Source organism: Poeciliopsis prolifica, unplaced genomic scaffold, assembly GCF_027474105.1.
Source record: "Poeciliopsis prolifica strain line A6 unplaced genomic scaffold, Auburn_PproV2 SCAFFOLD002, whole genome shotgun sequence".
In the NCBI taxonomy this organism is placed as follows: domain Eukaryota; kingdom Metazoa; phylum Chordata; class Actinopteri; order Cyprinodontiformes; family Poeciliidae; genus Poeciliopsis; species Poeciliopsis prolifica.
In genome coordinates, this window is record NW_026562377.1 from 18,149,500 (window position 1) to 18,172,409 (window position 22,910).

The 22,910-nt window shown below is 41.2% G+C and overlaps 2 protein-coding genes across 3 annotated transcripts; one reads left to right on the top strand and one right to left on the bottom strand.

The window, feature by feature from the left end:
• Nucleotides 1-689: 689 nt before the first annotated feature.
• Nucleotides 690-4,805, bottom strand: peak3 (PEAK family member 3). 2 transcript variants are annotated; one of them, XM_055049192.1, is made up of 4 exons: nt 4,482-4,805; nt 4,101-4,231; nt 2,074-2,627; nt 690-1,800 (listed from the first exon to the last, which is right to left on the bottom strand). In XM_055049192.1, the coding sequence occupies exons 1-4, from the start codon at nt 4,544-4,546 to the stop codon at nt 796-798; spliced, it is 1,755 nt and encodes a 584-aa protein (XP_054905167.1). In that variant the 5' UTR covers nt 4,547-4,805; the 3' UTR covers nt 690-795. The 2 variants fall into 2 exon arrangements, with proteins under 2 accessions (XP_054905167.1, XP_054905177.1); XM_055049202.1 differs by having other exon boundaries at nt 4,101-4,302; nt 4,482-4,536.
• A 5,255-nt stretch (nt 4,806-10,060) lies between these two features.
• Nucleotides 10,061-11,860, top strand: org (oogenesis-related gene). The gene is made up of 6 exons (XM_055044302.1): nt 10,061-10,168; nt 10,324-10,395; nt 10,477-10,681; nt 11,364-11,509; nt 11,616-11,720; nt 11,789-11,860. The coding sequence occupies exons 1-6, from the start codon at nt 10,061-10,063 to the stop codon at nt 11,822-11,824; spliced, it is 672 nt and encodes a 223-aa protein (XP_054900277.1). The 3' UTR covers nt 11,825-11,860.
• Nucleotides 11,861-22,910: the final 11,050 nt, after the last annotated feature.

The following is a 22,910-nucleotide window of genomic DNA, read 5'->3' on the forward strand; positions in this document are numbered from 1 at the left end:
GAGACCTGAATATCAAGCCATAAAATATTCACAGGCGTAATCCTGAGGCTGGTTTGTTCACAACTGAGTTTGATGTGCGTTTGGAGTTGAGGAAGTTCAAGGTAGTCTTCATATTTTTCATGTCATGCTTGACAGCAGGTACATTGTGCTTCAATTTGAAAGCAAGGAGCATTAATGTCCAACCGTCTTCTTAAGCTGAGTTGAATGTACCATTTATCACAATGGTAAGGTTTTCAGCCAGAATTATACTAGAAGCTTGACGGTAACAAAAAGTGTTTGCTTCTTTACATATTTTGTGTAGAGGTGTGCATGTGTTCATCCCTGTGCAATTGAGATCAAACATTAGTTTAAATGTATTCATCATGTACTTCATTTTTGAGATCTGTATTACAATTTGACCCTGTGTGTTTAAAAAAAATTACAAAGTTCAAGTGCATAATTTAAATAAAACAGAGTGTATGTAAACTTCTGGCCAGCACTGCATAGTCAACCATAATTTCTGTTTTAAATCAATGCAACGGTTCTGCAGCTGCATTCGGGGAGGTAAAGCAGTGTGTTCTTGCTTTGCATTGTAGCAGCATTTCTGTTGATTTATTGGTAAGTGCAAATTAGATATTACATGAGATCACTAACAGGCTTGCCTCAGTTAAGGAACTCATTGATATTTATTTTAACAAGTTCAAAATTTTATCAGACCAGTTTGCATCAATATGAACAGAGGTGGTAAAGCAAGGATGAACCTCTCAAAGTAGTTTGTCCTCTGCAGCTGATGCAGCTAAAAATATCTCGGTAAACTCAGCTCAGGATGTTGGAAAGCTGCATCGCCGCACCCATTACTGCTTCAGAATCGGTAAATGGCAGATACTTCAGACACATGCAGTCCTCCCAGTCCACACCAGAATGATCCTCCATCAGTCCCGCCTCTGCCAGCTTCATCACCAGCAGGGCTCGCTTGACAGTCAGCCAGTTCTGCACAGCCGTGACCGATGAGGAGCCTCTGTGGTTGGATATGGAGACCCGGGGCCCCCACAGGAGCACCTGCAGCATGGCTATAACGTCCGTCATCTGGGGACCGTTCTCGCTCTGAAGCAGAGAGGACAAATGAAGAAGCCCCATTCGGCATACAGACACAGTAGGGTCTTTGTGGGCTTCCTGTGGGCGCAGGCAGAACTGAATTAGGGCTCCAATTTGGCATTTAATGGAGGTCAGAGCCTGAGGGGCCAAAGCAGCAGACTGTGGTGTCACTAGCACACGAGGACATCCGTATTTCCTCCATAACTTCTGCACCCAACCTATTTGACCATCCTGTTCCAGCACATCTCCCCCTTTACATCTCTGCCTGCCGGGCCAGACCAGAAGGATCTCTCTGGGTCTGAGCTCAGCTGCAGCAGCACTGTTGCTGTGCAGGTGGTGTGAGCCCATTAGGACCTGCAGCACCAGAACACACACCTGTCTGTTGTAATTCTGACAGTCGCTGGGCTGCACCAAGCAGCTGTCCTGAACAAAGTCCTCCAGGGTGGCGTGCGGCAGATCACGTTCCACACTCACACAGTGTCCTCTCTGAATGAAAGAGTCTAGAGACGTGGTGCTGGGACAACAAGGCTCTGTCTCATCGCTGCCTCCGTCTGGTGGATCAGGAGCCCTGCAATCTGGCTCTCCAGTGGTGGAAAGCGCTTGCGTTGCGTTGGTTTTGCTTTCCTCATCAATGCTTGGTTGAAAGTAAGCGATGGCATCTTGCACATTCGCATGCAGGTTTTCTTTGTTACAAGTCGATGGAGCGTTCTTCTTCCCTTTGCATGTCTGCACAACACATAACAGGACAATATGCACTCATTGCATCACAGTGTTTCGTACTTCTGAGATAAATGTGACACGAAAGAGCTCTGTATCTGCAGCTGGTGTAACTGCTGAAAGGAAGTTATGTTGGGACCACAATGAGTAGAACATTTGCAAATGTCGATAAAGATCAAGATTGTTTCTAACGCAATGTGCTTTGTATTTCAGACCTAACTTGCAATGGAAAACATAAAATCATAAAAGACCACATATGAAATAAGAGACCTGCAATATTACCCTCAAACCGAGCACCCTCCCAGGGAACTTTGGGCTCTGGAGGCTGTAGTAGGTCTTGTCTCCGATCTTCTTTGGCTTGCTACCCTCACACAGCAGGAAATCCCCAGGCTCATATGAGTCGCAATCCCTTTCTTTCACCTTTAGGATGCTGCGCTCCTCAACGCTCTTAGCCAGGCTTCGAAGGAAGAGCAGCTGACGATGCTGGATCCTCCCTGAGACAACACGCTGGTCCTCAAAGCTCCCAAAGACGGAGGCCAGGTGTTCATCGGGGGTATCAAAGGACAGCTGGGACAGGGGCTGCAAGGGAGTGGGGCTTCTTCTGGCTGGTTTCAAGCCTTGAGTCTCCTCATGCGTAAAAGTATCAGGTATCGGTGCCATCATGTAGACGGGGTTGTCAAAGTTCTGAGGACGTCTTTGCAGAGGGGAGAGTGGAGAGAGGGAAGAGTGTGCAGGTGGATCAATGCCGGGAAGAGAGAGGGCGCGGGTCAGCTTCTTCTTTGGAACAGGAGGTGGTGTGCCATCGGAGAAGAATCTCATCTGGTGTTTGAACGGATCTGGGGAGTACAATGAGAAGGAACCTTAGATCTAAACAAGAGCCTAAGAGGAAAAAGACTGGATTTAAGAGTCACAAATGCTCAAAATAGTCGTACAATCGCAGGAAGAAAAAAAAACAAGTTACAGTGACATTTTTCCAACTTCACTTTTTAATAGACATTCAGCGAGGAGTGAACTAGCAGATATTAATCTACAGTTCAGCTGCTGTCATTTCTTTCTGTGCCTTTTTGCTCCTTTCTGTCTTCATGAGGTCAATACTTTCCCCCTGTGTTTTCCTGCAGTGTTTCACATAATTCTGTGGACATCTACGGTTTGATATGTGTGAATGAATTGTTACTGACATTTAATGAAAATAACCCATTCATCTGTTTTTTTTTTTTGCTTGTTTTGCTGAAAGGCCTACTCTAATCTGACACACTTTTCCATGTCACGCCTCCCAACATAAACAACAAGCTGCTACATAAATAGAAGTGTCTAAATGACATTTTAGACACTTCTAAAAGTGTCTAAAAAGGACGTCCGTTTGCTGTGGTTCTCTATAAATCAACATGTTTCGTCATCATTTTTGCTCTGACAATGAAGTACTTTTTTCTTGTACGAACCGTCTGAGCTAACGTACATACTTTCTGTCTTTAATGATAAGTTCTCTTGTCTTTCCCATCTTGAAGAATGAATGGGAAATAAGCCTCTGTGACATTTAATATTTGTACCTCAGTGAAGAATAATATGTGGATTAAAGTTTAAAAGACAGCTTATAAAGTAAAGTAAACATGCTTGTAATTTCATGTGTCAGTAATATTTTGTGTGGGTGCCACTACTAGAAACAAAAGGGATTATTGTTAAACGCAACAGTTTCTTAGCTTTTGTCCACCCCTGAATAAATGTGACCAATTAAAAAGTTGCATTTTTAACTTTTTAAATGTCATTTTTTGGGGGTGATCACACTTTAATAAAAGATTCATTTATTTTAGAGCTTTATATACACATTTTTCTGGAGTGACATTAAACATGTAAAGCACCCGACTAGTTTCCTAACATGGCCTTGTTTCAGAAGAGACTATTTGTATTTCAGGACTTAAAACACAGGAAGCTCTGTGGTGAAATTGTAAAAAAAAAAAAAAAATGACCACAGACTTTTTTTTTTTAAAGTAAGTATTTTATTACCTCAATTTAAAGCATACATGAGCACTAACATTTTCAGTTTGAACTTAGCACAGTATTTTTATTATGTGTGTGTTTCACCTGGTATTTTAGCTTATGTGGGGTTTTATTATTATGACAGTCGGATGACTCCAATTTTCTGCAAAGTTATTTTACTCTGAAGCTCACTTGGAACTCACTGAAAGTAAGCATCACACAGGGCTACTTCCTCTCTCTGCTTTTCACGAACTGAAAGACGAACTGAGGAGAGGAGTGAACTACTCCTCCCGTTTGTCAACAGCGAGTTACAAGCCGGAGGTATGCAGTCCTACCGTAGCGCTGGTGGATGGGACACTGGGCTGCATGACAGTCGGTGGGCTCCGAGAAGACATCGCTGTATGCAAAGCTGGGATGCTGAAACCCAGCGGGGCTGAAAACAGAGTCCGACTCCACACTGGAACGTCTGAAGGAATGCGCAGAATAGTTCACCCATAAAGCGTGCACATGTGCAGAACCGTCCTCTGCAGAAATAGTCTGATTTTACAGAAGATTGTATTTTTTTTTCTACAAGTAAGAACATGCACTGCAAAATACTTGAACATACAATGACAAATGATCAGTGAAAATATAACTATTCTAAAATATATGTTTTTATTATTTTTAATTTTTTCAAAGAAAATCTAATTAATGAGAATCTAAGTATTTTTCCTTACCTGTGTTGTTTGACAGGCAGTACTGGAGGCTGATCCTTCTCTCTGCTACCAGAAGCAGACGCCATCAGAAACTTGAGTTTTTAACACCTTAATCTTTCCCCTTCACCTCAGCAACGTCACCTTCCTCTGACTTCTATCACGCTAGAAGTTCAGGAGACCAACTCATTGTCTCTTTTAAAGACTTCCTGTCTGCCTCAGTCTCTGCTTCCTACTACTTCGTCTGAATGGTCGCGTATTTCAAAGCAACTCGTCTTTTAAAGGTGTTGCTCAGCGGATGTCTTACTGCGATCGGTTTCTGTCAGAGCTTGAGGTTGGCACCGGAAAAAGTTGACTCTGTACTGAGGGCAAAGCAGCTCTCTGAGCTTAACCTCAACTCCGGCAGAAGGAGGAAGAGCAGTTACAACAGAGCGCCGTCACGTTGCGCTTGTTTCTGTCTGTTTCTCCCAGGTGCAGCTCACCGGTGTTCATCCTAAGCCCATGTAATGTTACAAAACTAGTTTTTTACAGGCTTTTGGATCAACTTCATATGTTTCTGTGACCTTTTTCAACAGATCAGGTATTAAACCAGGACTGCATGCAGTTTGTAGCACCTTGAATCCCAGCCTGGGTGCTTTGTGGCGTCTCTCTCCAGTAAGAGGTCATCACAGGGCATTATAGAGGCACTTAAAACAAATAATGTACATTTTTTAATAGCCAAATTCCCCGGGTGCTTATGGGAAGAACATGCAAACTCCAAGCAGGCATGGCTCAGGCCAGTATTCAAACCTGCGACCTCCTTGCTGGAAGGCACCAGTGGCACCAGAATAAACAGCTGATTTTAAAGGTCATGTGAAGATATCCTGATAGATGACAGCTATATCCTGTCAGCGTCACGTAAAACATGTTTGCACCAGTTTTGCTATGTCACCCTCTCAAAACTGAGCGATGGAGTTATTTGAGTGAACAGGCAAGCTTTATTAGCTTCTCAGGTTACAGGTTATATTCTCCTGTCCCAGCATAACCAAATGTTATTTGGAATCAAAATTCACTTATATCAAAATATGAGCCATTTCTCCCTTCATTTATTGTTTTGGTTGAAAATGTTTTAATTCAGTTACTCTTTTTCTGTTGGAAATAATAGAAATATAAAATACAAAAATTTTATATCCATATAGAGTATATAGAGAAACAAAACATAAAATTTTTTTGTTTTCATTTTTTAGCAGGCAGCTTTTCTCTTCACCATCTACACCCCACTTCATGACACTGACATGTGGCCCGGTGACAGGTTAGCACCAGGTTAACACCAGGATTGTGTGAGAATTCGCAATGACATGTAGTGTAAATGGTGATTTAATAGACCCAAATCCTGACAAATTGCTCTCTGAGAACAAGGTGCACAGAAGAGACAGCATGTTCTAATGTCATATATGACAGATATTTTTGGCATATCTGTCATCATCTGTCATCAGTTTCTAAGAGAAAACAAGAAGACCAACATCTATTTACACTCTTGCATTAGATGTCACATTTAAAAACACAGTTATAGTCTTTACGATTAATACAATATCAAATTGTGGGTATTTAAATGTCCCTTGTAAAAAAAAAAAAAAAAAGGATGACATTTCCACTATTCATTTTCATATGAATTTTCACTTCCATATGAGAGCAGAAACAATGACGGAGTTCACAAATCTGAGAATCGCTCTCAGTCACCTGTTTTCCTCACAGTGCATTGTTCTGACTGACCGGAATCCTGGAAGAGTTTGACCTATTCCTGTTTTCACTGAACATACTGGTCGTGTTATTTCTCTCCTCCTCCTTGGGATTAAAAAATAATCAAATTCCAGTACTGCCTGGATATCATTTGTGCACAACAGCAGTCTGCAAAGTTGAAGTTAAAGCAGCTGTTTTTCTGCTTAAGTATTCAACCTGCATCTGTTTTCTCTCTTGCTTGTTTATATATTCAAAGAAAAAGGTGAAATTTCAGTCACCTCCAGCTACCTTATTTCATGCATGCATTTATTGCACACTAGTGTCTCTTTTTAATGGTCTTCCTTGTATCGTAGTTTACTTTGCCGCTGCAACAATGTGAAAAACTGTCAAAAAAGTCATATTTTTGTCTCTTGCATGGTAGATCCATAGAATTTGGGACATACTAAAAAAAAAAGAAAACAAGACTTAAAACTTTGCAATTTTTGACAGAATTTTCAGTTTTTGGAAGGGAAACATATGAGATAATATCAATAAACTCAAAAGTCGAAATAGAAAAGTTGTGGCTGACACTCAAGGAGTGCTTCCAATCTCTAAGATTTGGGGTTCATCACCAAAAATAAAATGTAATTAATGAATAAATGCATTTTCAGTTGCTCTTTACATGAGCAAAAAAAATTTTTTATTCCTTTTTTAAAGAAAATGTATTGAAACATGTTTTCATTATTTTTTTTACTTCCTTGATATTGTTTTTCTTGTTGTTTGAACGATTCCTGCCTCATTTCCTAGAAACAAATTTCCTGGTTGAACGAAAAACAAGTTTGGATTTCACTCCACCAGAGGTATGAATATTAATGGACTCAAAGTTGCCATTTTATTGTGGATTTATAGAGGCTCTGTATTTGTTTTTGCTGCATACTGAATCTGTTTTCTGAATTTTCTCTACCTGATTACTAGAAGCCTCTCAAAAATTAAACGTCCATTATTTTTCTCCCATTCATTCCTCACTGCCTACTCCTGCTATTGTAAATGCTTCAGAGGCTGAATTTCATTAAAGCCCAAACCCTCAATTACCTAGAAGCACTCAGGAGAAATCTTTTATGCCATGCAAATAAACAAACCACATAGTAGCGAGATTATAAATTTAAATTCGTCGGCTTCCAGTGTTGAAGGAGCAGCTCTGTCGCAGTTTGCGTCACAGTGCCATTTATCCTCCACATTTTGGTGTGAGGGCGGCAGATGGATGCATGAAGTGACCAACACTAGGACCCTCTTCAGCAAACCTCTTCAGCCGATAGAGGGGCAGATTTGGTTTTTTCAGAACAGAAGCGTGACTGTGGAAACTCTTAGCATGAATTGAACATTGATACAAACTGAGTTAGGTAGCCTCAGGATTGGCCATTTAAAATCAAGACATCAAATTCAGTCAGATTTACACAACGGTACAGAATGCTACTGTTTTGATTTCTTTCTTTTTAATGAAACATTATTTTACAGGTGCAGAGTAATTATGCCACATATATATATATATATATACTTGAATTTACAGGGAATTTTCTCTCATTCATCAGGGTCAAAATTAAATATACAGACTCAAATATCTGCACACACTAGTACTTGGTCAACTGTCCCGTAGAAACTAAAAGAGTCTATTGCTGCTTGAAGCTTGTTGTTTTTCAACACACTCTTGGCATTTTTTTTTGTGGAGGGATATTAACCACTATCCTTGAATTCAAACATAGTCAACACATTTTCCTAAAGTCAGAGGTTTGGGGAAAGCATTTATAGTTAATGTTAACCTAATTTCCCCATTTCAACACCAATTTGGATAAGTGTTGTCCTTTCTGGAGCACTCACTTGTATTTATGTACAAATTCTTTGACCCAAACATTCATTTACCATTGAAAGTAAATTGATAAATATGTTCAGAAAAAAAACACAAAAAACAAAACAAAAAAAAAAACAGGAGAATATTTGTTAAGTGTGAACATGATTTAAAGAACTCCATACTAACTCACAAGCATGGTGATGGATGTATTATGCTGAGGGCGTGTTTTAGTGCCAGTGGTACTGGTTCATTGCACGATGATGAAGGATGATCACAATAATCTTAATTAATCAAACTATTTCAAATTTGGACTCAGTTGACCAGAAATGTGTGTCAGACTCAATTATTCCTGCAATATTTTACATTTTACAGCTACAGAAAACAACACATATTCTAATCAAATGCATATTTTAAACCAGCTTACACAGTTGACATAAATGACATTGGAAGTCAAACTTCTTTTGTTCGTGTGTTACATTAAATGTTTCTTTATGATGTGATAGAAGCGTCGTTTTAGCTTATCTGGTGGCTTCGGCGTAGAGGAAGCAGAACGTGAGGCGCATGGGGAAGCGTGCGGCTCTCCTCTCAGTGAACTCTCTCCGCACCGGGAGTCAGGAAAGTCTTTGGACAGCTTCTTCTTGGCTCCTAACAGGTGGGAACAGTGTCCTTTGATGACCTCTGCGTTGGATCCTGAAGCACAAACGGCACTAGAAGCCTTGCTGTCACTGTTTAGGCGGTGCAATCCAGCCTGACGGAGCAGTGCCTCCTCACTCGCCATCTGTGGGCTCTGGCTTAAAGTCACAAAGCCGTACGGTGTGGTGACCTTGGTCAGGTGGGGCAGGGACAGAGCGGCCTTACTTGTGGGGTCCAGGCAGTAAAGGGTGCTTTTGTTGGCGGGAGGAAACGGTACATCCCGCTGAAGGAACGATCTCCTCTTGGCTAACGGGTCTGAAAGACACCGCTCAGCTTTACGGCCTGACAGCAGCAAGCTGGAGCAGGAGGAGGATGAAGATGAAGAGACGTTAGCCCCGCAGCTCCTTAATTCTCCCTCTGACTCTGCTTCATTGTCCTGTGCCTCCTTGTCCAATGGCCGTAAACCGGTCTGCACCGACAGACTTGGTATGGTAAACTGTGGGATGCTATCAGGTGTCAGGATGTTGGCAAAGATGTTTTCGCGGCTTGTTTGTGAGTCTGTAGAGCATCCAAACGACTTTGCACTGCCGGTGGCCCACAGCAGGGCCTGGATCCCCACACTGCTGCTGCTGCTGTGCCTCCTGGTTGTGGAGAGATCGCCCGAAGCTTTGCTCCCACTGCAGATGGCACCAAAACTGAACGTTCTTGTCACTGGTTGCTTATCCATTTTGTAAGAGTCTTCCACTGACAAAAGGCGGAGCAACAGGAGGCTTTTATATTCATCTAGTTGCACCTGTTTTTTTTTTAATTTTTTTCCTCAAACTCATAAAAGGACACAGAGACGTGAGAGAAACTCCAGCCGGAAACGGTGACCAATTAGAGAGCTGCACTTGTATGGCAGCACAGTTAAGGATTTGTTTCTCAAAGCTCTTCAGATGCAAAGTAGCAACAAGAGCAGGAAGAGCATCTGTCTGCCTCTTGAGGCCTGAAACAATAATCTGATATTAAACCACAACATTTTCCACTTGTTATAAACGTTTCAGGGTTAGTTTTCAATAGTTAGTATCTTATCTGAAATGCTGTTGTAGTTTATATACATATATATATTATTATTATTATTATTATTATTATTATTATTATTATTATTATTATTATTATTATTATTATTATTATTGTGTGTGTGTGTGTGTATTAATGCGGTTTTCCTTTAAATGAGAAAACAGCAAACGTGAAATTTCAGCAACTTCATCCTGGGTTTTAGAGTCCAAGCATTTGGCCCACTTTCCGCCCCTCTGATGTGCGTTAATTAGCCAGACGCGTCTATTGGTTGGTGCTGATTACACCAGGTGCGTTTGTCTGCGCTCATTGGCCACATCCACGGAACAGAAAAATACATTTTTAGGCCCCAAACTTCTCAGCGCCATTGATGAGCCTCTCTCCCTCGCTGCAGACCCGGCAGGTCCAGGCTTCGTCCCGCAGCACCATGTCTTGTGAAACCTCCGGGGACGCTGTGACGGAGCCTGAGAACTCTGAGGTGAGGATGAACTCTGGGGAAAAAAAAAAAAAAAAAAAAAAAGCAAAAAATATATATATATATATATATATATATATATATATATATATATATATATATATATATGCCGCGGCCACCTGTTTGTGTTCAGCCTCGTCGTCTGTCTCTACCTGTAGGGTAAAGTGGTGAGGAGAGACTGCCTGTTTCGCTCTGTTTTGCGCAACCTCCTCTGGCCTTTCAGCGTCGTTGTAAGTTTTTTTTTTTTTTATCTTCTTCTTTTTTGTTTCAAAACCAACATGGTGTGAAACTTCCTCTGTGCACGACTGCAGCTAAGGGCCTTCCGCGGAATTGTGTGGGCGCCTCAGCAGAAAAGCCTTTCCTGCCCCGTGACTCCCAGTCCGGCGCGTCACAGCCTCACCGGCTATAAGCGCCTCTCCCGGTTCACCCGGCTGCTGCTGCGCGTCCTGCCCTGCTGGGCGCAGGCCGCCCTGGGCTACCCGGTGTCCCGCAGCATTGGGCGTTTATTGCCTCCAGGTAAGTAGGTTGTCTTCACGTTAAAGCGTGGACGTCCGGCTCCAGGCCTGACGTCCACGTCAGGCCTGGATTGAGTTTCTGCTCCAACAAATGTAATTCTTGCCTGTACACTTTGTTTCTTTATGGCCAAAGCTGCATGTTGAAGGCCCCTGGTCTAGAACCAATCTGTTTTTTGAGATTAATGCTTTTAAAAATCCATTAGCTCCTAAATGTTCATATGAAATGCCAAGTTCATCAAGGAAAGAAATTAATTACTTAAGTGCAAGAACTTTGGCTTGCACTGCATTCTCAGTTAGTGGCTTTATATATTTTCATTGCAATTTTAACTTCAATCCAGCACTAGCCAGCTGGTATTGACGATGGGTCCACAAAGACATTTGGACAGAGTCCACCTGCCCATTACCTGTACAATATAAAGCTTGTTACAATTGGTAAAATTTTATATTTTTCAGTTTGTATGCATTTAAGTATGAAACCTGTAAAATGGAATGTGTCTGAAATGGGCATATTGCTGGAGAAGCTGCTTTAATCTCGCACACTAATTTACTTGCACTTTTTCTAGAAGGCAAATGAGCTTTAAATGGTTGCTTTACTCAACCAGTATATTCATGAGTGGAGTTTCATCTACCTGTGATGAGATGCTATGGATTATTGTAGCTGGTTCTGCATGTTCTCTGAACAGAAGTCAGTGTTTCTCCTACTAAACCATGTGGAAAAGGCAGCAAGAGAAAACTTGATGAGCTTGACGACAACGAGAAGGAACCATTCTGGATGGCTGAGCTTTCTGGAAAACTTCCAGATGAGGACTCGAATGATCCTGACTATGAGGTTTGTTTATATGACCTTTCATTAATTGACATGTCAGGCCAGTTGGTATTGGTGTGTTGCCTTGTGTCTACGTTTACCCTTAAGGGTTTTGTCTTTCTCCCCTCAGACCTCCACAGAAGAGACAGACAGTGAGGAGTTCGCCTCAAAAAATGATACAGAAAGTGATCTTGAGATTTCAGAAAAGGGTGTCTTTATTGAGGACGTGAACACGGTGAGATGACTTGCAGCCTCATTGAGTGACATTATTTAAGGAGTTTATGTTATCTGTTTTATTTGCAGGGTGTTGCTGTGTCCAGGCCTTCTGAGGGGTCTTGAGCTGTTTAATCTTTTCATGTTTTTTTTTTTTTTTTTGCATGTTTATATCTGGTAATTCAATAAAACTTTATTTTGCTGTAACGTTGTGGCCACTTCACCACTAGATGGCAGTATTGTGTTTTCAAAGATTCATGTTGAGGTATCGTTACAAATGTGACGTTCTGTTAAATGCACCACATCCATATTTATCTGTAGTGAGGATTCAATCATGTCATTTTTGTCTGGAGTCCAACCTTTTCTGCGTCCTGCAGAGTAAACCCTCCTGTTCAACAGGAGGTGCAGCATGCTATATTTATGGGAAGGGAAATGCCACTGAAAAGCCTCTTAAAACTGTCAAACAAACGCAACCCAGTCACTTGCACTATGCATAGTGCAAGTGACCTCATCATAGTGCTTATGATGAGGTCCGTTAAACTCTAAGCTGGATTTTAATCGTACCTGAGGTAATGATGTTCTAGTAGCTCATGGTGCTGCCCCAGCACTGTTTGCAGCACTTAAACATTTTAAGCTTTACTTTCCATAAACTTTCGTTGTAGGTGCTATCACCTTTTTAGACATGCCCCTTTGTCTTGTAGCAAAACCCAACCTTACTCCTGAGGTAGAAGATGAGCCTTGCTGGTTTTAGCTGGGTCAGTCAAAGTTGTTTCCAGTGAGAAATTGGTCTCAACAGGGTGGTCCAGATTTTGACAACTACAATGCAAAGTTCTTGGTTTTTGGAGGAAGTGGTCCACATCTACAGTACTTAACAGTGGACTGAAGTTGTTTTCCCAATCTTGCTTTTCATGCTAACCCAACCTGAGTATTTGCAGCCAAAAGCTCTAACATGATCAAAACAGATCCAGTAGTATTTAGCAGACCTCACATGATTATAATAGGACAAATTTCAAAACAGTTGTAAGCTGTAGTTGTGGAAATGTTGAAAGTTCCTATACTCAGAAAAATAACACTTGTACGGGATTTAAAAACATTTAGCTACTCCGATAAATATTTCAAAGTGATTATATACATCTTTAGCAGGAATGCTAATAAACTTAGCTGACACCAAAAGTCGTGACTACAGCAATCTTGTATGACAAGAATTTGAGATCTAATGTGAAATATAACTAGAGGAGGATGAGCCTGTCTCTCAATGGTTCTGAAAGGGAATAGGCTGTCTTCATTTGTAGCAGGAGAGACTGAAAAAGCCAACACTGCTCACATCCTCTGCAAACAATCGTCGGTTTCATTTAATTTGACTGCACAGCTGTTCTACAGGGGTTCACGTTAATTTGTCTTCACCATGCATTTCTGAATGACGCAAATATGGCAAAAAATAAGCAGTAATTTTGTAAACATCAAGATCCAGCTGCTTTCAATTGATTCCTGGAAGCCTTTGAGCGTGCTTTAACTGTACTCTGTGGCTTCCTCTTCTATTTCCCTCTGAGATCTAGTTCACCTCCAGAATCTTGGGTGAAAAAGGCAGGCATACTAAGAGGACATCGGTATGAAATAAATGGCTGGTGTGTGTGTGTGTGTGTAGAGCGGAGCAGCTGCATTGAGAGCAGGATACAGAGGAGGGACTGATCTCTGGGGGTTCTCATGGCTGTCTGAACGTTTGAAGGGTAGCCTGCTCTGCACAGGCAGCGGTGGAGAGCATCAACCTCCCATCTTATGTGTTTGTAGTCAGCTGGAGACCATCTTTTAAAGCTTGAAGCTTTGTTTTTCTCTTTGAAAACAATACATGTGATGAACAACAATCGTTCTAAATGTGCTGCAGCAAAGGGAAAAATAAGACTGGCAGAGAATGAGGGTGCACAGGGATTTGTTGAGATGATCAATTCAGATGCAGGGTGACATTTGCTGTTACTGTGCCATGCTAAAGTATTTATACCAAAATTCTGTATTAATGTGAAGTGAAAGCAAAAGGACACATGGCTGAAAAGATTTATTTCTTTTAAATAAAAATTTGAGTCTTCTGCTGTTCGCTCAGGCCTGCAGTTACAGCTCAAGAGTGTTTTAGGGAGTCTCTCCACAAGCGTCGCACAGTTTTTCCTAATTTTTTGCATAGCTGGCATTTGGTTCATGCTCGTTCTTCAACTGAATGATTTATCCTTTTCACGTTTTCCTGCAACATTTTCACAGGTTCTACTGATTTGTCTTTTAGTTCAATTTATTTTTGCCTGAACTCTGATCAGATTCCATCACAAGATGCTTGTAGTGAGCATGAAACCTGTAGCTTTTCTTTGTATCACCTGGTCAGATCACCTTCTTTCACATGTTTTTGGCAAACAAGATTTCCTTTGGGGTTTTTTTTAGCAATGCTTTTCTTCGGAAGACCAGATTTGGGAAGAGCATGACTTATGTCATCACATTTTTTTTTATATTATATTTTTTCCCCCTTACATGAATTGTAGATCTCTGCAGCTCCAGCAGGATTGCTGTAAACCTCTCAGCTGCTTCTGTTTTCTGCTCTGATCATCAAACCTGTTGGTAGTTTGTGGATGTGCCAGAATAACAAGAAACGTAACAGCTGTGTACAAACATGGAGCAGCTGCATCACAAAGGTGGATTGTATTCCACCTAAATTAGGAGGCATCTGAAAGATATTGGTTGCACTGAATGTCAAATTAGTGGACCTTTTTTCAGATTTTTAATTGTAAAAATGATGTATTGTTTTCTTTCCCTTTTCCTAATTATACACTACTCTGTAGAAGTCTCACATAAAATCCTTCTCAAATCCAGTAACGATAGCAGTTGCAACATCCCAGTAAGCACAAAGCGCTAGAAATACTTTTGCAAAGCATTGGATAAACAAACAGAATTTACTTGTGATGCTGCACGATTATATTTTTGGACCTCTTACCTGATCTATGTGAGCAGCACGAGAGTTGATAGAGTGCAGATGGTTATAAAACCTTCCTGACACTAACAAATGCACACCTAGAGGCACAGCACTGCAGAGCCACAGCCAGGACTGTGTGACATCGGCGTATTGTCACCTCAAATGGATAGCGGCAGTTGCCGGCTGCTCCCCGGCCCACAGTGTGACCTGCAGGCTGCTTTATGTGCTGCATGACAATGCGACCCTGAAACGTCCGCCACGAACACGGCCCAAACTCACTGCCATACCTCTTACTTTCTAATCGTAGAACTCCCCAGCCCCTACGCACAGTCATGCAGGGTGATTCACTTTACCTGCAGGCCTAATGACTGGCTGTCCCTGCGGATTTCAACAGCATCCATCACCTTCAGAGAAGTAGAGCAGGAACAGTGGCATGAAAAGTAAAGCAGACACAAGCAGCCCTCTCTTAGTCGCACACTTTGATGCACTGGACAGTGAATGGTCTTGAAAAGTTTTCAGAATGGAAGTCAAGTTTTTGGAGCAAATCAAAATCGACCATACTAACCGATGAAGATAAGATGTGACATTGATCTCAAAACCCTTAGTGCTGCTTTAAATCCCATCAAATATGACCGTCTGACTCAAAGCCCAAAAGGGGTTTGGCCAACCCAAGAGTATTTGAAGTCCTTTTCTCATAAGCAGACCTAGCAACTATTTAACCTCCACAACTGGCAAACTGCAGCTGTCTGTCAGAAGTGTGCAAAAACATTTTCACATATTCCAGATCAGTGGACTGCAACTCCAGCCCATAAATGCCACTGTCCTGCAACTTTTGGATGCATCCCTTCTCCAACGGCTGAATTACCTCCTAGGCATGTTGGCAAGTTAACCATTCGTTGGATGAAGACGCATTGTATCGGGGACGGATCCAAAAGCTGCAGGACAGTGGCAGTCAAGGACCGGAGTTTGGAGTCTGAGCGCTGGTGCTGGGAGGTGGGAATATTGCTTTGATCTCTGTGACCTTTGGCTCCCCTTTATTCAATTTGTTCGTACCAGCTGAAGGACTGCCAACACCTTCTGTGTGTGCAGGGCAGTCAACATCTACTGGACAACGGTATAGAATACCAAAAGGAGTTTACACAAAGCCATGGAAAGAGAATTTCTACAACTTTTAAACATTTTGTCATATTTTTTCTTTTTATTCACTCCATGAATTTTTCCTGTCTATTTAATTATTTTACTATGGTGTTTATAGAGAAATACTTCTGCAAAATGAAAGAAAACCATAAATAGTTTTTATGAATGGAGATGATTCCAGACTTTTTTTTAATGCTCTAATAGGCCTAAATGAAATGCAGCGCAATGTGTTTACCAGCAATTTGTGAATCGATTAACCCATGATTGTAGCTGTTTTGTGATCAACACAGAGGTTCGTCATGAAGAGAAACAGCAGTCAGGTCAGGAATAAAGCGACATCCTAAGTGTTGAAGCTCTAACACAGCTTCATTATGAACAATGAAGTGCATAATTGAAAAATATCAGAACTATTGTAGTACAAGTGTCAGAGGATATTTTGAATTTCTTCTTGGTGTATTTTATTTAATGACATCCTCATTTCTGCCATCTTAATCTCCCAGTTGCCAAAATCTTACTAGTTTTACACAGAACTTAACTTCATCAGTCCGTACCATTGTAAAATAAGTTTAATGAAGAATAAAATCTAAATAAAAGTATTAATCTAATTCACAAACTTGTCTGCACAACTAAATTGCTTGCAAAATAAAACACTTCATACAGTACAGTTCAAAAGGTTACTGTACAGAGAAGAAATTAAATGTAGAAAAATAGAAAACCCTTCATTGGGTTGAATCTAGTGATGCAATCAATGACATCACATACCTCTTCAAACAGGAAGTGCTTCCATACACCTGTCCTGGAAAGAAAACTCAAGTTCACTGATGTTTCAGTAATCTTTGCTTTATGAACACGTCAGGATGTAAAATTAAACATGACGCTACCACAAACAATTCCTGCACAGGATGTGAAGCGAAATCGCAACAGCAATGTTTAAGCTAAATTACTGCGAATGAGTAAAATAAAATGTTGTAAATAACAAATTTAAGGGAGAAGTGATGAGTACACACAATGTAGAACACTTTGTCACAGTTAAATCCTTATTTAAAAGTGTCCAGATTTAATGATACTTCAATTGAAGTATTTTTTTTGTTGTCTTTTAGCATAAGAAGGATGACGGCTCTAATTTCAGCTTCCCTCGTTCTGTTGGAGATTTACTTCTGATTCAGTGAACACTCTTGAAAAAAGAAATCAATTTGCCTCAAGCCCACTGCAGCAGGAAATATGTAACAAAACAATGCGATGTCGAATAAATAAATAATTTAAAAAAAGAGCCAAAGCAAGAAAAATGTGCTCGGCTTTTTACCTCGACTCGGTGGATAAAAATACATTTGTACATTTTAATGCACTCTGCGTTCTTTCTGGCAATGCAGTTGCCCATCTTGCAACTCTTGAAGTAGCTCTTTCACTAAAGAGAAATGAATCAACTCAGATGACTCACGTTTACCGTCGGCGTCTTCTTCATGCATACTAAGCAGCTCCCCAGGCCTCTTTGCTCAAGAACATCTGCTAAATGTTGCAAATGTAACAGATTTGATGTTTGTATTGTCATGGGGTCAGTCCTGACGGCAGCTTTATTTTCGTAAGCTTGCATGTCGCCTGCATTTCCCCTCATACATGTCATCATGCATTCCTCATACTGCTACAGACGTTAACACCGTGAAGTATTTCAGGCTGCTATAAAGGAATGTAACAGGTATTCAGTGAGACTAAGAAAGTCAACAGCTCCTCAGACTGTGAGGGTAGCTCTTGAATAAATATGCTTTGGCACCTTCCTCTGTTGGTTATCTTCCTCTGCAGCAGAGGTTGTGCCCTTGCAAGCTCACTTTGCTTCTCAGTTGTTTTACTCCTCAGCAGCTTTTACAATCACATTCCTTTTACTCCGAAGGAAAATATGTCAGAGAAATTTCAGGCATTCTGTTTTCTCTTGTGAATGTGCTGCTATTGTTCAGTGCAGCTGATTCTCTTCCGTGTGTCTGCCAGCAAAGCTGCCCAGGAATCTCTCCTCACTATCAACGCTGCAGCCAGTCAGCCGTAGCTGCGGCTTTTTCTGGTTTCAAGACAGACAGACTTGGGGGTATGTGGGAGGGGGCGTATTTTATTTTTCTCATGTGATGATGAGAGGCAGCTGCTTCCTCTGATGCTGCACCCAGCTGCTCACACAGTGTGCACTCTTTCTCTGGCTATATGCTTAGACTATGAGTTCACCACCTAATTTATTTTCTGACGGCGAGCTTTGCTCTTCAGTTCGCGAGCAATGCAGTGGCAAAACCGGCAATGAATTTGAAGAAATTCTTGGAGGCTTGACATGTTCCTCATAAGCATTGTTACTCTCATCCATGCATTCATGTGAAAGGACTCCCATTTCTCTGAACAACTATGTCCCCAGAATATTTTCCCTAAATGAGCCGAGCAGTGACAACCATTTGTTAATTAAAGCGTGGAATCGAAGACTCTTCAAGTTGAACTTTCATGTATTTTTTCTATATTTTGTTCTTAAGGATTTAATTGTACTAAAGTAGAATAACAGTAAAAACGTTATTTCAGTGACATTGTCTTTGGCACAACTCAAACTTTATAAGTCCATCCAAATATTATTTTTCTCCATGTTGTTCATCTCAAAGTTATACTAAGGTATACATTTGCTATTTGGAAGTGAAATTAAATTGCACATTTTTAAAAGATAAGAGGAAGCACCAAGTTTCTCTCTGATTCTCTAATGATGAATTAATGTGTGGGCTGAGGATGGAGGGCAGCTCAGGTCATCCGTGTAATGATTTAGTGCTTGCTCATCCTCTGTGACCAACTTTTAAATGTCATTTGATGGCATTCATAATTCAGCCATTATTCTGGACTAAGCTGGTTACATGGATCAACCCTTCCCAGCCTAACTTTGCTGAAAACTGACAGAAATTTAGAAAACGAGGCTGGCGGCAGTAATGAAAATCTGGACAGAGCCAAAAACACAGCGATTCCAAACTGAGATTTAATGATGTAAAAAGAGAGAAGAAAATGGAAAAGGAGTGTGTGGCAGTCAGTATGATAGCAATGCTTGTTTATGATCATTGCCAATCTCAGAAACTCGATGTTCATCCTTGACAGGATGAACATCTGCAAGCACTTTATTGTCCTCCAATCTGTTTGCAGTGTGAGGTATTATCAGGGTCATTATGGTAACAATGTACAGAAGCATCTCCACGAGGCGACGATCACTGAAGTCATAACTGAACACGAGACTAATTATGGAAAGGAGATTTAAGCGACTTTAAGTGAAACTTGGTTGTTGGTCTAAGTATCTACTTAGATTTTCATACACAATCGTGTACGCAGTCTGAGAAAAACAAACAGTCCAGGGTGTGTGGAGGAAAATGCCTTTTGATGTTAGAGGTTATATTAGGACAGCTGCCTCAAGAAAACATGCTCATATAGCTGCTCTCAGGAGCCGAGGCATGCAGAATGCCGTCAAACAACGAAGCAGTTTGTGCAGAAAACCACAACAGATGGTGCTCCTGTTAGGAAATAACAGGAAACTAAAGATGAAAGTCTAACTTAAAGAAAATACATATACATTTTGTGCAAATGTAATTTGTTCAAGGCTTATTTTTTTCTTCCAGTCTACAAAGATGAATAGAGACACACATGCACGTCTATTGTTGTATTTTTTTGTTTTCAAATGATCAGCCCTCTCTTTGGGTGTATATTTTTCTTTTATCACACATCTAAGATTTAGAGACAAATGTGAAATTTCTAACTTAGATGTTGGAAAATTTCCCTGCGTTCACTGTGGAAAAATCATTGCATGATGTGCAATGTTGAAATTCAGCTCGACTGTGACATCCTGCTTCATGTGTAATAAATTCAAGGGTAGAGCTGCTTCTTTGATGTCATGTTTAGATTTTAATATTCTTCCCTCATTCTTAAGGCTACACTCCCTTCTTGTTTTTACTGTGAAAACAGACCAGGATGTTTCAAGATCTCATCAGCTACCGAGTCTCCCCTGTGCCCCACTTTCTAGTTTTCACTGTAGAAGATCTGCTGGAGCACCCTGAATAATACGCTTCAACTACAAACTCCCCAATTAACCCACTTTTTTTTTTACACTGTTTTTGATGCAGAGGAAAAACTCCTTTTGCAGGAGGAGAGTATGTGGTGATGCTCACTGCAGAAGTAGGACAGACAAATTTAAAAATGTTGGAGCTCTGATTGAGATAAAATGATGAGACTTTTTGTTGGTGGAAGCAGAACATCCAGCCTGCAGGACTGACATTTTCTTACTAATAAAAATCTCTAGAAGCTGATATGTGAAGGTGAACCGCAAATTCATACCACTTCATTCGCATTCATATTTTCCCCCCAAATAATAAATCTTTCCTAAAGTCTCTCCAACATATCTCGGGTCCCAGTCAACCAAATTAGTTTGGTCGTTCCACTGAGCCGAAACTAGCAACTTCTCCGAGATCAATTCCATCTCATTAGTGAGTTTTGAGTCCTCAGCTGGGCTGCGAGTCTCAGCAAGACTCACATCCAACTTGTGTCTCTGACCACTCCAACAGTCTGAGTGTTCGCTAGTTCGGCCAAGTCTGTCACAAATTTGTCGGTGAGCCAGGTATCCGCAAGCTCCAAACAGCAGAAATCCTATTGTCATGAATAAATCCACCGGGTGTCTCCCGACAGGACAACAGGGCTCTCCTGTGCCCAGTCTTCTTGTCGAGAAAATTGTATCAATTGCACTGAGAGACTGGCTGACCAGATCCATAATTTGTAGATTCAGAGGATGTGCAAAGAAAGCAGTTTATTTTATTTATTTACATGTCTTAGATATTGGTGCCAAGTTGTGTGTGATTCAGCATCTGCTTTTATCCTGTCGTTTGGCCACTGCTGTGTTTTGCCCTGAACTTTTTGAGGTAGTTAAGATGAGAGGCTCTGGCTGCAGAGCGCAGTGTGACTGCTGAGCATCCCATTTCTTACAAGAGCACATGGCTGGCGCCAGAAGCAGTGAAATTTGTCAACTTTTTGTTGGAATTTAAACAAGGGCTAGTGGGTATTTTATCTCCATTTACATTATTGGCTGCAGTCTGACTAGATGTAGTTTTGTCTAGCGACTTCCTGCTAGTTTGCATTGTTTATCAAGTATTAATAAAAACACTGTGATCCTCCGACCTTTATTTTATGTACATATGAATACCTGGTAAACGTACATGTGCTGATATATGTTGAAGTGAATCAAGTCTCCCTTGTGGCCTTCAAGCTGTGGGTGGTGTCAATTATTTATGTGATTTGCGATGGAACAGGAAATTGTATCCGATAACATCACCGTGCTCCCAAGGTTGATGCAACCCAAAGCATCTGCAGAGCGCAGAAAAATAACAATTCATGACATGTCTGCAGTTTGTTTTTGCAACATATATCTCTGAGAGCCGTCTGGAGACCACAGCATTTAATAGGTTTTCATTTCACCTCACCTTGGCTGTCTGGACTCTAGTTATGGGCAGCGTCGAGCTTATGCCTTCGGTCTTTAAAAAGGGTTTTTCTGATGCACGATTGATCGCACTGTTATGAAGCATGAAGAGCAACAACCCGATTGGGCTCGAAAAATAGAGCTCAGATGGAGCTTTGTCAAAGGGTGCCAGGACTGCTGCTGCGTTCCCCAATTGAATTAAAATATTTTTGCAGTGGACACAGGCGCAGCAGTGAGGCGAGGCACAGAAAAAATAATACCACTGTGAGCTGACACTTGTTAAAGCTGAGTGTGTGCCCATAAAAGCCGGGCTTACAGAGGGACAGGAACGGACGGAGTGCCGTGTCGGCGTGGCCTTTCGTTGCTGGGACAGGACCTGATGAATGTGGACGTGCTGCTTCACTTCAGTCTGCTCACATAATGTAAAGGAACCACAAAAAGACAGTGGCCAGGGCAAGCTCGCCCTGGCCTCCGATACCTGGTGGCGCTGGGACGGTGGCTATTTGACAGGTTTAAAAATAAGCAGAACATGGGAACAACAGAAAGACCTTTATGCTCCTTGTCTGGGATCTGTCTGAAATGTTTTGAATGGGACGAGGCCCAAAAAAATAAAAAATGAAACAAAAAACTGGCTCCTGGTTGACTCATCAAGCTTGGTTTGTTTCTGTAGCTTGCTGTCATGCATCTTTAGCGGTTATTTCTTGATTTATACTAGTGGGCTTTGTTGAACTTAGAGGAATAAATTTACTTGGCTTGTTAATTTTCCTCTAGCCTCCTGGATCCAGTGACTCCGCATGCACAGTGGAAAGCACAGAAAACAACCATTCAACTTCAGACATATCTAGAGTTTTATTCAATGAATTCAATGCATATAGAATGTCACATCAGCATTACACCCAGATTATCAACAAGTCCAAACACATAACAAAACACACTCCCTTTCTGAAGGCCCTCTCTAGTAATTTAGCAGTTGTTTTAGTTTGAATCTTTATCCAAATCTACCTAACTTAAAATCTACTCAAAATATTCATGCTACATCTAATATTTCATATGCACAAAGGTTAACTGTTTCTAACCGTATTTGAAATCGAAACAGAAATCATTTTGGTAACCCCAACTGACATGAAACTGGGAAAGTTGTGTCCGATTCAAAGACGGTTGAAAAAGAGATTGTCTATTTTTTTGTATAAAATGTATTTGAATGACTACAGGTCATGTATTCTGCCGTCGCTCGTAGCGAGCCCACTAATTAAAACGCGGGTAGGGGTCTTCCTCAAACAAGAGGCAGAAGGTGCTGACGAGTGTGTATGCAGGAAATTAGCTTTGGACTTGATCTTGGGTTCTTATCTGCTTCACACACCCGCTGGCTTACATCTGTGCCGCTAACGGGCAATGTAAAGTCCATCCAGGTTCTGGACGAGCCGGGCACGAGGCCAGGCACGCCAGCTAAGTGCAGGACTGCCAGAGACACTCTCTGGCTCCAGGCTCAGAGGGGGTGGCTGTTCTGTTTTCAGTTCACGAACAAGGACACGACCACAGGTGACATTTTGGTGGTGATTGTGTGTTGGACTGCGCCGAGGCAATCTGTTGTGAACTGAACTGAGTAAACAAGAAAAAGGAGAGGCATTGATTTTTGTGCTCAGTCTATTTTTTGGATTTGGTTGTTAGTGCAG

Bases quoted from the DNA above. Each gene is read 5' to 3' on its own strand.
- org (XM_055044302.1), top strand. From the start codon at position 10,061: ATGAGCCTCTCTCCCTCGCTGCAGACCCGGCAGGTCCAGGCTTCGTCC. The intron at 10,169-10,323 runs GTGAGGATGAAC...CTCTACCTGTAG, and splicing joins CGGAGCCTGAGAACTCTGAG to GGTAAAGTGGTGAGGAGAGA. The intron at 10,682-11,363 runs GTAAGTAGGTTG...TTCTCTGAACAG, and splicing joins TGGGCGTTTATTGCCTCCAG to AAGTCAGTGTTTCTCCTACT.
- peak3 (XM_055049192.1), bottom strand. From the start codon at position 4,546: ATGGCGTCTGCTTCTGGTAGCAGAGAGAAGGATCAGCCTCCAGTACTG. The intron at 4,232-4,481 runs GTAAGGAAAAAT...GCATTCCTTCAG, and splicing joins CTGCCTGTCAAACAACACAG to ACGTTCCAGTGTGGAGTCGG. The intron at 1,801-2,073 runs GTAATATTGCAG...TGTGTTGTGCAG, and splicing joins GGAGGGTGCTCGGTTTGAGG to ACATGCAAAGGGAAGAAGAA.